Below are 16,179 nucleotides of genomic sequence, written 5' to 3'. Positions count from 1 at the left end.
AGCTGTCACAATTGTCTCTGTTTTATTTTACTAAAGTGCTGTTGCTTTAGTCTATGCAGAGAAAGGACTTCAGTTCTTTGAAGCACAGAGAGATGGAAAGCTCAGAGCTGTGCTGAAGTCAGCTTGACCTAGTTTGACAGAGACAAGCTGAAAGCTCGCTGCAGAAACCTCTATCACCAGCTACCCTCTGCCTCACATGGGGGTCTCCCTTGCCTGGATGAGTACTTGGTTCCTGCTGCTCCTTCCCTGGGCTGTACAGGCAGAGCACGGCAGGTCGCTGCCAGCTCACCTCCCACGCTGCTCCCACCGCTACAAGCCCTTGCAGCACACTGTACCTCTGCACAGCTGCAGGGCAGCACTTATCTATCACACTTGCAGCAATTTGCAGAGAACATACCATCTACCTGATCCATTACATGCTCCTTCGTGGAATAGTGACCAAGAAAGCTGGTCTCCATCTCCTTGCAAAGCACAAGGAACAGATGCAGAACACTGATGACAGGCTGATGTTCTGAAACTTTTGCCATTGATTTTGCTTTTGAAGACAGCAATTGCAACAATGCTTCAGGAGGCAAAAACTCAAAGTTATAGCTCTTTTCACTTAGTGCTTATTCACAAAAATCACACTGGTTTGTTCTGTCCAAATATTTTGGATTTCTTATCTTGACAGGATGTAAAACCTGCCCAAAGTGTATGGAAGTTGTTTGGGAGAAGAAAGTCCCCAAACAACTGCACCCCTAGATTATTCCAATATCAGGAAAGCTGAAAACAAATCCACCTCTGGCCTCCTGAGGTGTGACTGCTGTGTTGTCTCTCTTAAAGCCTCAGCACAGAGCTTGGTTGGCTAAATTTCCTGACCCTACAAACCACCCACCAAATTTTTCATGAGACTGAGAAGGCACTGATCATGGCTGTTTGAGATCAAGCAGGAGGAGGAGCTCTGGGAAGAAGGCACAGTTGGGAATGGACAGTGTTCTTCCAGGGCCTCCCCTACACACACATCCTTTTATTTTATATACTGAAGTACACATCAAGAAACAATTCCTTCTGTGGGAACTTTGCAGTCCAGCTAGATAAAGGAGACAAAAAGCAAGAGCAAGGGGGTATTGTCATCATGATCTCATTTTATACATAGAGTGTGGGGCAACAGAAATTAAATGTACTGCACAGCTGGAGAGCAGCGCCCACCTGCAAAGCTGCATTTCTAGCTACTTTATCCATCATTGCAGTGTAAAAGGATTTATTTTATTTAAACAGGCAGAACTGTTAGGAAAGAAATTTTTAGACCCTAGCCTAAACTCCTGGGGATATGAAGGAAGATGTAGAAAAAAAATATAATCAAACTTCTGCTAGACTGCTGTAGAATCCTTGAAAACAGTCTATTACATCTCACTATTATCCTGCATTTCATCGTTATTGGAAAAGGCACAACTAAAAACATCCCTCTCCCAGCCCACTCTGACCTCCCTTTAGAACACGGTGCTCTCTTTAAGTCAAAAATCATGCATGGACATCTGTATGTATTAAGTACAGTGTTTCATGTAGTATATATTGTGTCAAAACACAAAATTGATGGAAAAAAATGATGAAAAAGTAGCCTTGACTGCTTTAAATCACTTTTTTTTTTTTTCCTCTCCACTAGTCAAAAATAAAGACTGATGTAATAAATAAAGCAGTGGAAGGATGCCAAAAAGGTAGTTGTCTTCATGTTACTTTGTGGCTTACTGAAGATCTTAGCATTAGAACATGTTGAATGTTGTAAGAATGTGCCTGCAAGCATTGAGCAGTTCCCTTCTCTTCCAGAAGTGGATGCGTGAAGTAAATCTTCTCTTTTCATTGCATATTAATAGAGATAGGAAGTGGTTATACATATGAAGAGATTAAGCTATTATGTATTTTATCTGTGGTAATCAATCATTAAAATACAAGAAGAGCATGAAGAACCTATTTCATCTCAATATGATGCCTCTCTACTTCTCAAACATGCTTTGCCAGTACTGTCTATAAGTCTTTTAGACTTAATACTTTACAGTTATTAGGAAATGATATCCATCTATTTTTTCCTCAAAATTCTTCAAAACCTGTTTCATTATCTTGTCCCAGACAATTTTCAGATTTCACCTGCCCTGCACTTGGTATACATGTACTTCCAAATTTAAAATCTTGACTACAGTACATTTCTCAGCAGTGGCCAGCAGAAATACAAAACATACATGTTAAACATAAATAAATTAAAATAGTCTCTACAAACTAAGTCCTCACAGCTGTGGTTGTCTGAAACATGGCTGGATAATGTTCACTGATGTGGCTCCTTAGCTAATCTAGGAAACTAGAAAGTTTGAAGACCAATGGAATAATGGAACAGAGGCCACAAGAACAAAACATCATCCATTTGGCAGTAGCATCATTTGGTTAGAGAAAAAATATTTGCAAGGTGAACAGTTCGTCATATAACTGCTGCCAGTTCTGGGACAGCCTCCTACTTATTTTCTTTCACTTTCAAACATAATAGCTAGTGTTAATGCATTTAAAAATACAAGAAATACTTTCTCTTTCCTACTCTCTTAACAGACTGTCATCTCAGTGTCTCCTCAGAAAAAGAAGTTGAGGTATTGTGATATTAGGCAGTTTATGATTCTTCCTTATTTCTGCTCTTATCCTCACCTTTCTCCTTTTCTTGCAGGAGCTTTTCTTGCAGCTCCTGCCCTGAAAATATTGAAACAGCATCAATAACCCTAAAGACGTGGGATCATAAACACTGTTTTATTTTTCATATGGAAAGGCTTTTGTGTCCATGGCTAATATTCACCTCCACCTTCCTTTTAAATCTGGTGCACCAACTCTCTTCTGAGATGTACTCTAATGTACCCCTCAGATTTAATGCCACCAATACTGAAAAAGACTGTGTCCTACTCCAAGTCCATATGTCAATTCCATTTTAGAGCAGAGAGAGTAGTTACTTCCTTCACTTTTCTTTTGAAAAGTACTTTTTGTTTTTAAATATAAATTTGGTGCAATTTTACCCAATAGACAGCAAATATCTGCGCTGAAGTTATATTCACACATTCTATAAAATGCAGATTGTATAATATAGCATGATGGCTTTGTTCCATTATGCTTCATTACTAGGTTGAAAATTACTGACACTGTACATTTTTTCTCTTTAGTGTTCTATCATTTTAAATTATGACTGCACTGTAGGTTACTCAGTGTAGTAAATAATCTAACATTTTCTGCCTGGCACCCTACTAACTGCAACAACACCTCCCTTCCCAGGTGGTCCTGAGGCCTTTCTCAAATTCTCGTTAGGTAATTACATTCTGCCTGCCTGAGGTCTCCTCCTGACTCTGCAAATGCATTCTTCATTTGTCATGGACAGTTTGTAGTGGTGCTGCAGGCTATGGAACAACTGCACTTGGGTGCAACAGCAGCTTTGGTCCCTCAGTACAACTTACCTCAGTTGTTTTCCATTCTCTTTAGGATCATGGGATAAAACTTGACAGAAAATAACTTGGGGGGTGGGAGGAGTTGTTTTCAGAAATTAAAATTTAATGCTTGAGTTAATTAGCTTCCTAAAGATTCAAAACTACTTATTCTTCAGATGTAGAGCTAATGGTTAACATGTTATCTAAAGCCTCTGACATTGCTTCAGAAAACAAAGTTAAAATAATACTAGAGAAAATAACATGATCACTGATACTCTGAGAGAGCAGAGAATGAAGGAATGTCAAACAAGGAGAAATCACCATAGGCTGGGCTTTTTAATCAGTAATTCCAACCTCAGCATTTATATGTGTAGTACACACCTTAGAGTAGTAGAAGAATACGTAATAAAGCATTTAATTAATTCAAGGAAAGTGGTCCTTAAAAAAAAAAAAAAAAAAAAGCACGTATTTTGGGAGATATCATTTCAGCATAATTAAGCATTCCAAATAAATACAAATTCTTGTTCACTTTCATAAATGTATACAGTGATCCAAATCAGACTCATAACTGTGTCAACAACTGAACTGCATTAAAGAATCAAGTTCCATTATGTGGTATTAAAGGTTCCTTTTTGAAGATAATAAGTAGTTTATCAGAAATCCAAAAAAATTACTCAAGATTATGTTTAGCCTTATGCTCATTGACGACTACAGACAACCAAGCAGAAGCAGAATATTTCTTACTCATGAACAAAGCACATCACACTGGAGGGAAATAGACATTTTCTGAAGTTTTGGAAGAAAAAAAAAAAAGACAAAAACTTGAACACTAAATACACAAAAGCAAAAAGAAATGTTCTGAACCCAGAACAGCTCCTTTTGTGGTGGCTCAAAGACTTATCACTAATTCAGAAATCTATGGTACAAGTCTGAATCAAGCAGAATAGAGATCTGCAAACAGATTTTCCTGTTTCATGCAGTCTAAACACTAGAGCATTAATTTCTTTCTCTCTCAGATTTTTGATAGGATTTTCCTTCAGGGCTTAAGAAAACTTTCCAGTCAAAACCTACATACCTGCTGATAATTCCCGAGGAAAAACAGAAAGACCTCCAATATGTGACTGCGGTAGGACTACTTACACTAATGCGTTGAAGTGAAAGCACGTTTTAAGTGGTTTTCTGGATAAATACCAGTCTACTCAACATTTTTCTAATCCGAGATCCAAATTAATCGTCATATTGTTATAATGAAATAAATATGCACCATATTATAGTGGAATTTTGATCATATTAAAGTTACATTAAAGATATCTCCAACTACCCAAATAAGCCTTCTCAGTAATGACATATTGGAAAACTGATGCAATTTTCCTAAATCATGCCATTCAAACCTTAACTCATACACAACTTTGTGTCTAATCAGACCTTAATAGACAATCAGTATTTCAAAAGGAAGAAAATTAACTAAAATAAGATGCTTTTATTTATAAATGAAACATATGTCACTGAGGCATTTTCTCCAATGTAATTATTAATCAGTTAATCTAACTCTTCACTCTAGTCCACCATCTCAAGCAAGGAAAGCTGATTACAATTTGCAAAGTTCAATTAAATTAAATATTTGTCTGTAGTAATGTACTTACAGTAGAAATTATGTCTTGCTTGTAGGTTCCTCATTTGGTGATGTAATATTCAGAAGTCACCATGCTTTTGGTCTTAGATAAAGCATTTCCTTCATGGCTCTCTTTAAGTAGTCTTCTGAACAAGTCATTGCATCATAATATACTCTCTTCTCACATACATGTATGTTCTCTTTCTGTATTTTCTGTCCAAAATACTCAATAGACACATAAAAGTAAACCAGTGAGTTACTAATTATGATACATGGCATTTATAGCATGTTTTACATCTTCAAAGTATTTTACAAATAACAGCTGATTGAACAGGTTAGGAAACAGAAACCTGAATGAAAATTACCCAGAGTCCCTTAAAAGATTGAATAATTGTATCTCAAATGTTCCAGAAGGCTTTAAAAGGCCACAGCTTCTTTGCTATAAATGAATAGATCAAAATCAGTGTTCCCATTAATTCTTCCTTTCTTAAGCATCATTCACATGAAACATGCATATGCAGCATGTAGTCTAATTGCTGCTGAAAGAGCCCCAGTGTATTTTAAGAGTCAGGTGTGCCTCAAAGTATATAATTTGATCCATTCTTTAAAGAAGGAAGACTTACATTGCTACATCTGTGATTCTGTGATTTCTTTTTTAATTCATGAGTTTCCTAAGTAGCAGTCACAAACCTGGTTCAAGTATCTTTTCTCAACTGTATCAATAGTTTTTTATTAGGACAAAGGAGAAGGGAATAACATACTCTTCACAAGGTTTGATTTTTTTTTCTGTACCCTCCTTTTTTTTTTTTCCAGTTTTGTATCTATTTTATCTATCCATTTTTCCTTCCCATGTGGTGCAATATTATGATTATCTCCATTATGAATTTTGAAAAAGGACCCTGAGTTATTTAGTTCCCTAACTTCAGTTGCACTTGGACTTACCAAGTTCAGATGTCGGTGTTTTGAGGCATACTGCTTATTTTTTCTTTAACTCCTTCAAAATATATAGGTAGCATAATTATTTCATATTCTAGAAAATAGGAATAGTTGTGATAATGGCCACTGAACAAAACAGACAAGCAATGCTATTTTAAGTAATGTGGTGATACATCAGTCTTATCCTTAACCTTATCCTGAAATTTCTGATCTATCATCTTAAATATTTGAATAAATGGAGACGTGTTAAGAGAATTAATGTAATTATAGCACTTGAACATTGTGGAATCCACTTGTAAATATAGACATCCAGCTACAAACAAAATAATATTATTCTCAGTAAAAGAAAATCTGACTTGACCTTTGGGACTTGTAGCCGAATATTTGTGCACACTTCATTTCTGATCCACTACTTATAATTCTTCTTTTATGGTCAACAGATAAGCTCCTCCAGACAAAAAAAATAACCATATTAGGAAAAGAAAAAAAAAGCTTCGGAAGACTGTGTTACAAAGACCTCAATCCCTCACATTTAATTAAACACAAAAATTTTTGATGAATTTCACAGGTTGGTAATCTGGCCCAGACTTTGGAAACTGACCCATATGTGACAGCACTAAAGCAATTACAGCACTCATGGCCAGTCATATGATGTAATTTCTTAAAATTTTCATAGAAATTCTTAATATGGGGATCTGCCATATCTGAGTTCCTATGACAGATACCTCAATAGTTTCACATACCCAACTTTCACAACTTTCTACCAGAAGCTCTAAAATATTTAATATTTTGCTTAAAGCCCTGATGTCAGCCAAATATATTAGAACACCTTTTTTATTTTTAATTTGATTTCTTGGTCCTTTGTTTGCAGTGAAGAGCAGGAAATGTGAATCACAGTTGACAAGGACCAAATAAAGCAAGACCATAATAGTCTTTTTGATTAACTTTAAAACTTTATACTTACCAGGAGCCTGATAGCTAAGCTTTTGAACAACTATGATGAAGACATAGATACATATTGTAGGAAAATCTGCCTTGCAGCAGACTTTGCTATGCATTATTTGATAATAAGTCACTAGTGTAAGGAGCTCTTTAGAGAACTTTTTCTATGTTGTACATTTGAAGTACAGGATGCCAGCTTCTCTGCAATCAACTGCTTACAGCAACCATTTTGATAGACAATGCTCCTCTGCTCCTGTTTCATTTAAAATGATACAGGTCTTTTAATGCAGATGTGTGTCTCTCTGTGAAAAGCAAACATTTAAATCTTGCCACCTACCTACCAATGACAGTATATCCCACAGAAAACCAAGGCTCGGGAATTTTAGGTCAAAAATAAGTTATTGGAACTATAAGAAGTATCAAAGATGGTCAAAGCAAGCCTGACACTGCGATATGAAGGCATACATTATCAAGAGAGATTTTTGTCATAGGATAAGTTTCTGCTCTAAATCTGCTTTGATTGCTTAGCTTTAATCTTTTTTTCTTTTTCTTCTCTCTCTTTTTTTTTTTCCCCCCATAGGCAAAATCGTGTTCCTGACGTGTACATCTACAAAAATGCTTTCAGATGATCAATTCTCTTCATTTAGGCCATTTTTGATCATTTGGTTATTACACAAACAAACAAATTGCTTGTTCTCATTTCTGTAAGTTGTGTTACTCATTTCTGTGAGCAATTGCCACAACTCTCTGTATAAATTTTGTGTGCCTGCACTTGGTACTAACAATAATTAGGGGTGTATTAAACAAATTCACTTAATCTGAATCTGCTGCAGTTAATGAAGATTTTACAGTGTAAATTCATGATGGGGGAGATTCAGGCTCTATACATCAGAGACTAATTAACAGGTTTTCTTGAAATTCCTGAAGGAATGGGAACTATGCTGGGTTATCCCCTGAGAATTGGGGTACATTAAATTCTCTTTACTTTCATAAAATAATGGAAATATCACTATATTTGCATCACATATATATATATATATATATTATATATTAAGCCTATACAGCCATAACTCTGACTTCATGTATCTCAGTCTGCAACATGTAGTCATCTGAATTTTCGAGACTGGAAAAGTACTATGGCTAGTAGATCTTACATCAACATCCATTTTGCCCTCAATGTTTATTTCGTTCCTTTCTGTTCACTACCTCTTCCCTCTTCTCTCCAAACCTGTTACCAAAAAACTTTTTCAGGGTCTTTTTAGTCTCTTCTATAGAATACATTTATACCAGAAGACAATGTCAGATAGGGCAATTCAAAATGAAAAGCAAGCAAACAAACAAAAACAACAGTAATAATTAGTCCCATAAGTTTATCTGGTTTATGAAATTGCTTGGGTATTTTTTATTTTTATTATTTTGTTTTTTCATGTTTCAACCTTTTATCTGTGTTGTTTTTATTCCTGTGTTGATCACAATTTGCAGTTATGAATGTATTCCCCAAAAGCCTGAATTATTCATTTCAAGACAATTCAAAAATACTCAAACCTTCAAAATAATTCTACCTTTTTCGTCTTTTCCATCAAAAACTCCATCAGACAATTCCAGGTTTCTCTTTCTGATTGAATTTTAGAACAAAAACTACAGCTAATTTTGTATGGTTTACCACGAACAGAACATCTCTCCTTTGCATACAGTGCATATGCATAGTAATTTATACATTTGAGCACAGTAGCAATATATGTCTAGATCCAGAAGCATTTTCTCGAACGTATTAAAGAAGGTTTATGTTGTGCTATATGAGCTGAGAGAAGACAATGCAAGAATATATTCAAAGTTTCAAGTGTCTTTTTGGTCTTGTACCATCACACATAAATCTGTTGACATTTTATTACAAATAAATTACTCAAATCACTCTTCTCTGAAGAAGGTAATAAAAGCCTTTCCTGTTTACAAAATTCAAGAAAGTTCAGATGTTTTTCTCACACCTAATGCATGGAAAGCTACCAAAAAAGAAGAGCAGGAAACACTTGTTTGTCCCTTGTCACATCACAAGACAATTAACACGGGGCCAGTTACCATAAATGTTAGGCTAAAGACATCCCCTAACTTTCATATCAGGTGTAGCTGGCCTCAGTTCCCTGTATCTGAGAAAATGGGCTAAGTCCAAAGGTCGCCAAGGTTCAAACCCATTGCACAGCGACACACACAGCTGCCCCAGGGGCAGGGCTTGCCTGGCAAAGCTGCTCTCTCATAGTTTCATCCCTTAATTTGTTTCAGAAGAAATAAAATAATAATCAGTCCTCGGCAGCTTCCAAAAGCATCTCATGCTTTCTGCTTCACCACCAAGTCAAACAGATGAGTTTCAGACATTGCTGGAGTTGACTTCAACTAAGCAGTCTTTGTCCTGAAACAGCTGCGGAGTGCTCACACACTGTTTTACAGTGAGTCTGTGCTCAGTAAGCTGTTTTTGTCTGCCTCTTGTAGTTCTCAGGCCTCACGTCAGACACAACATCTGAAAACAGTCCTATAGGTAGGCTGTAAACACACTAGTCCATGAACTGGAGAGGCAAACTCAGCTTCTGAGCAAACAAGCCCTAAATAAGCTCAGATAAATCACAAAGTCATGGAATCATTAAGGCTGGAAAAAAACCTCCAAGATGATCTGGCCCAACCATCACCCTATTACCAATGTCACCCACTAAACCACGTCCCTAAGTGCCACGTCCAACCTTTCCTTTAACATCCTCAGGGATGGTGACTCCACCACCTCTCTGGGCAACCCATTGATAGCAAAATGCCTGACAAGTTTATCTGAGAAGAAATATGTCAGCAAATGTCTGACTGCTCTTTCTGAGAAGAAATACGTCTCCTCATTTCTAACCTAAACCTCCCCTGGCGCAACTTGAGGCCTTTCCCTCTAGGCCTAGTCACCTGTGAGAAGATCCAACCCCAAGCTCCCCACAGCTTCCTTTTAGCTAGTTGTAGAGAGCAGTAAGGTCTCCCCTGAGCCTCCTCTTCTCCAGTCTAAACAACTCCAGCTTCCTCAGCCGCTCCTCACAGGACTTGTGATCCAGGCCCCTCACCACCTTCGTAGCCCTTCTCTAGACACACTTCACGGCCTCGATGTCCTTCTTATAGTGAGGGGCCCAAAGCTGAACACAGCACTCAAGGTGCGGCCTCACCAGAGCAGAGTACAGGGGGCCGATCACCTCCCTGCTCCCGCTGGCTGCACCATTCCTGACACAAGCCAGGATGTTGTTGACCTTCTTGGCCACCTGGGCACACTGCCAGCTCATGTTCAGGTGAGCATCAATCAGCACCCCCAGATCCTTTTCCTCTGCACAGCTTTCCAGCCACTCTGCCCCAAGCCTGTAGCGCTGCATGGGGTTGTTGTGACCAAAGTGCTGACTGAACCTGAAGGTATCTTTATTTAAATACTGCATGTTTTCCTGATTTAGATAAAGATACCAACTCTCTTTCCCTGTGAAGATGTAAATTTCCTAAAAATGTCACATTTTATATATTCATAGCAGCTATGGCATTTATACGGATAAAGAAAAAATGCACAGCTGACAGAACGGCATCATTATCTCATTAGAAAAATATTCAAAGTAAGGTTTTTCTTTAAAAAAGCCTTATCAGGGTAATACTGTTTCTTCTGAAATCATTGGCAAAACAGCAGTTTGGAAAATTCTCTCTTACAACACTTAAGAGATAGAAATATAAACATTTGTCTAAATAAACATTTGTCTACTTTCAAAGACATGAATTCTACCTAACCAACACTCTGAATTCTTCACAATGCCTCTCTCTTCAGTCTCACATCATTTGACTATGGTAGAACTGATCCTAGTCCATTCTGCAGACACAAGTAAGGTGCGTTAGCTGTGCCAGAACTGCAAGAAGTAGGAATCAAATTGTTCGGGCTCCTAACTTCAGTCCCTATATTACACATCTCCCTCTTACTGTGGTACTGTTGGAAGGTAAGATCATAGAATCATAGAATTACAGAATAGTTTGTGTTGGAAGAGACCTTAAAGACCATCCAGTTCCAACCCCACTTCCATGGGCAGGGATGCCTCCCACTAGACCAGGTTGCCCAAAGCCCCATCCAACCTGGTCTTGAAGACCTCCAGGGATGGGGCATCCACAGCTTCTCTGGGCAACCTTTGCCAGTGCCTCACCACCCTCTAAGTAAAGAATTTCCTCCTTACTATGAGGGTGGTGAAAAGTTTGTATATATTTTTCTTTCTTTTTTTTTTTTTTTTTTTTAATATATATTTCCCCCTGTACTCGGCTCTGGTGAGGCCGCACCTCGAATACTGTGTTCAGTTTTGGGCCCCTCGCTACAAGAAGGACATCGAGGTACTTGAGCGAGTCCAGAGAAGGGTGACGAAGCTGGTGAGGGGTCTGGAGAACAAGTCCTACGAGGAGCAGCTGAGGAAGCTGGGCTTGTTCAGCCTGGAGAAAAGGAGGCTCAGGGGCGACCTTATCGCTCTCTATAGGTACCTCAAGGGAGACTGTAGCGAGGTGGGGGTTGGTCTGTTCTCCCATGTGCCTGGTGACAGGACGAGGGGGAATTGGCTAAAGTTGCGCCAGCGGAGTTTTAGGTTAGATGTTAGGAAGAACTTCTTTACTGAGAGGGTTGTTAGGCATTGGAATGGGCTGCCCAGGGAAGTGGTGGAGTCACCATCCCCGGAAGTCTTTAAAAGACGTTTAGATGTAGAGCTTAGGGATATGGTTTAGTGGAAGACTGTTAGTGTTAGGTCAGAGGTTGGACTCGATGATCTTGAGGTCTCTTCCAACCTAGAAATTCTGTGTGATTCTGTGATTCTGTGATATATGTACCTTCATTCAACAGCAGCAGCACAGGCATAACCATACAAGTAGCAACACTGACTCCAGTTGCAATGAAACTATTTGCTAATGATTGTTTTCTCCTAAGAAATTAGAATAAAATAGAGACATAGGAATTGAATTGTAGATTTTAGATGTAAAATTATATTTGTAAAGGACAGATATCCACACATATATGTTAACATGGAAAGTATTGCTTCACAATAGGATCATACTACACTGGCACACAACCATAGCTGCAGTGAAAGTAAACAGTGATGAACTCAAAATGAAAGAGAAAATCGTTTACATTGTGACAAGACTGTACTAGATCCACAATTAATTTAGGCATTTATATGACTTTTTTTTATGTGTAAGAATAATCAGAATTATGAACTTGCTATAAAAGTATAAAAGTTGAAAAGAAATTAAGTAATTTGTATCAATTCAAACAAATTTCCCTTTGTTAGCATTTAAGGTAAGGAATCATATAAAAGGACAAAGTGTGAATATAAAGAAATGGTATGGGAATACAGTAACAGCATCAGAAAGGCTAAGAGGCAAAATGAGTTTTAAAATCAACAATCTCAAAAGGAAAAAAAAAAAAAGGCTCTATTAATACTTCAGAATTGAGTGGAAAACAAAGAGAAGCACAGATTCATTACTTCACAAGGGAAGAAACGAACAACAGATGACTCAGAGCAGGTTGAAGCATAAGGCAATAAGGTAGACTATGCAATTAACAGAGTTGCAGACTTACCCACCTTGATAAATTGGAGTTTCCCCCACAGACAAGACACCCCATGTCTCCATAGAAAATCTGCATAACTGTGAGGTAGCTACATTGACGGTCACAAAGTTGGTGTTAAAATAAAATCTTTGCTGTGGCCATAAAGAAGTCTGGGAAGGAAAAACGAACCATTCTATCCATTTTATAGTGTGGTATACAGGTGTTTTGTGTTTTAGGGGAATGGTTAGGAATATGACAACAACCTGTGTTTCTATGAAAAGCACTCTCATCTTGAAAGATATCGCATCAGTCTCAAAAATGGCCTCTTATCCAGCAGCTAGGGGAAGGAATGAGTATTCATGAAAATGGCTGCTAATCCAGAAGAAAGAATAAAGCATTAGAAGGGAGAAACTTGGGACACCAACAATTCAATTTTGTCCTGTTTCAGTCACGCACAGCAGCTTTCAGCTATTTACTGCATTTGCTCTTTCTTATAAGATCATCCTATTCGAAAGTACACAGAAACAGCTTTTCCTAAAGCAGCTGATCTCCTCATACAGGCTTGTAAACTGCCAACTTCAGTTCAGCCAAGGAAGGATTTTAAGAGCTGGGTTCTGTTCCCCGTGGATCAACAGAATGGGATGGATGCTGCCCACAGCTAGATCGGCAGTAACTCACTGTGCTCAACAGGTCTGTATAGACAAGATTAATCTGAACACTGTGAGACTGTATCACAGGAAAGAGACAGCATAACTCAATAGCCCTAGCATAAAGATGGAATTATTTACTGTCACTTTTCAGAAAGCAACTAGAACTTTTTTTCAATTACATGAGAGCACACAAGTTATAGAAAATATGGGTGCTTTTGTATACTTGAGGCAGATGGATAGCTGCTGTGTCTTAGAAAAACACAGAGCTGCATGCTAGAAAAACAATATCCCATAAGTTAGTATTTAAATATTTATATATCAAATAGGTGACACCAGACACTCAAACATCTTGCACATGTTGTTCGCATTAGATTAAGCTGTTTTGCTTGATGATGGGAATATGACATTAGGAAATGATAATGAGCCTTTCTGAGGAGTCTGACTGCCATCCGGGTAGTATCTCTGGAGCAAGACTGGCTTCATAAGTTGCTTACATCCCCAGCACCCACTCAGAATTTCTGCCATAAGGCTCAAATCTGCTTTCGTATTATAGAGACGTGAGAAAACGTACCCAGAAAACATCAATGCATCAATGGGTTGAAGCAAGATATTCTAATAGTTACATTTCTCTCCCAGTTCTGCTGGGCAGTGTATTGCAGGGGGTGTGAGTGGTCTGAACATCTCCGACCACCTGCATCTGAAGGAAGGTAAAAGCTCCATAGTCCTTTGGAAAGACCAGGACTAGTAGTTCTCTCAGCAACGGTGTTAAGAAAATCCAAGCCTGCAAGTTGCCTGTTATTAAATATAATGATTATATTAATGGACAGCCATTACAGCTGTACCTCAGCCTTTCTAATGACTTCATAAGAATGGGGAGCAAAATGGTTTCTGTTTCCCACAGAGTTAAATGTCACATTTAATGGCCTGAAAGATAAATAAGAACCAAGCTGCCGAACCCATACTAGCATTCAGTAGCCATGATAAACAAAATGATCTCCATAAAGAGAAGGCATTATATATTCTCAGATCATAATCTGAAATTTATTATAATCTTTGCCCTGAAGGCAGAAGAAGGAGTAAACTGAAGTATTTCCAGTCGTTTCTGTGTAAGTGGAGAGAATCGCTGCTCACAGTTGAATCTGAATAATTCTGAACCCAAATTACTCAAAAGGACAAGGCAGCGCAAAGTTGTTGTGAACTGTACAATTCTTCCACTGACTTACAGTCAACTGGACTCTTACTGTGATTTGTGTTCTATAGGCAGATTGTTCAAAGTGCAGATTTTCTCCTACAATGAGACAGTGACGTGCTGCTGACTGGTATGCTTGAGGAGGGAAAGAGAGACTTTATTCTTCTCCAATTCACCAGGTGAGGGAAGAGTCAGACCAAAAATAGATCCTGTTTCCACTTTCTCCTGTCATATGCTAGTTCCACAGTGAATAAAAGGCTATATAAAGATACAGAGGTGTCCTCTTACTCCTGTGCCACAAAAACATATATTTCAAGGCTAGCAACAGTCACACTAGATGAGAAGGAAGAAACACAGGCAAGGATGAATACAAGAGACAACTCCATCTGCGTGGACTACAGCAACTTGGAAAAGCAAGCTAAATGCAGCAAAACCGCAGAAGCTTTCCTGTTTCTTGTCTGATGCAGAGCCATCAGAAGCTATGGCAGCTGCAATTGTTCTGGAGAGGACTGGGAAATATGTTGAGAGGCCAATGCAACTCAGGTCAAGTTCCCTTTTCATCACGTGGTATCAGGATAGGAACAATTAGTCCATCTCCAGCCTTGGTCTCAACTCCTAACCATTGCAACAGAAATAAATACTATTTCCCATGTTGCTGGAAAGCTTTGCAGCAGCCCTGTCACAATATTGGTAGCAAAAAAAAACAAACAAACAAAAAAAAAAAAAAAAGGTCTTCAACTTATTTTCACAAAAATGTGCAAAGTACATCCGTGTGACCTTCCCTCTCACCAGCCTGTCACCTTACAGATTATTCCTGCATTTCATCCAAGTATTACCAGATCAACAAACAAACAACCAAATCATCACAAACAATCCAAAATCCACTTCAAAGCGCTAAATGTAACAATGTGATAAAATGGTACCTATTACATTACATTAAAAATCCAAGCACCTAAAAGCAAGAAAATGAATAATTAAGAACATCAGTCTTCTGCTGCCCACAATAAAGCCACATTATTCCTATTTCATCACATTGCCATTAACTGTCACACTTTGATTGTTTTTAAAATGTATAATTTTGTTTTCTTGATGTCAGTAGCTAAATGTGTTCACTGAGAAGAGTGGGATATGAACGGAAGGTACCTAGAAACAGCTTCATTAAAGTTATTAAGGAAGCATTAAAAAAAAAAAAAAAGGAAAAGGAAATATTTCTCAGCTTTTAGAAATAGGTTGTACTGAATATTAGCTTTTTACTGATGTCTAATAGGGAATGAAGGACATAAGGCACATTAACTGAAACCCATAAAGGAAAGGAGGTCTAACAGAACCAAAAAGTGTAAGCCCAAAATACAGAGACTATCAAATGCAGGATGGTTTTTTAGCCAAGAGATAGGATTGCTATAGAATAGCTGCTCCAACCAAGACTTCATAAAATTGGAAATAAACAGATAACCATCCCCACCACTAAATCACATTTTTCACCAAGTTTCTCTTGCACCTAAGTAGTCGTATAATACCTTTAGGAGGAGGGAATGAATCACCTGCTATGTTGATTCAAGATCATTCAAGGTAGAAAACCTAATCTGACTTCTTTAATATAAGGAAGTTATATTTCAACCAGACCAACCTGAAGTTGTAGCACAAGGGTGATATAAAAAGAGTTCGAATAAACATTCATAGAAATATTTATAATACAACAACATTAGTCAGTTTTGCATTCTCTTTTATTTAACTGGCAAGAGACATTTGGTAGGGCTGGGCATTTCAAAACAGTATGAGCAATTCTGAATTTTACAGTCTCACATGCAAGAATTGGGACCAAACCTGAAGCCATTTTCTTTACAAAATGCATGGGAACT

General features: G+C 37.9%; 1 protein-coding gene across 1 annotated transcript in view; it reads right to left on the bottom strand.

The window, feature by feature from the left end:
* KCNK2 (potassium two pore domain channel subfamily K member 2) overlaps nucleotides 1-5,317 on the bottom strand; it is a 104,693-nt gene extending 99,376 nt beyond the window's left edge. The window contains exon 1 of the mRNA XM_032185648.1: nucleotides 5,069-5,317. Coding sequence (XP_032041539.1) covers nucleotides 5,069-5,102 — 34 coding nt within the window. The 5' untranslated portion in view covers nucleotides 5,103-5,317. The remainder of the gene's footprint in view (nucleotides 1-5,068) is intronic.
* Nucleotides 5,318-16,179: the final 10,862 nt, after the last annotated feature.

This window comes from Aythya fuligula, chromosome 3 (genome assembly GCF_009819795.1).
Source record: "Aythya fuligula isolate bAytFul2 chromosome 3, bAytFul2.pri, whole genome shotgun sequence".
Lineage (NCBI taxonomy): Eukaryota > Metazoa > Chordata > Aves > Anseriformes > Anatidae > Aythya > Aythya fuligula.
The sequence above is the reverse complement of the archived record's forward strand: the minus strand, read 5'-3'. Positions and strand labels throughout refer to the sequence as shown.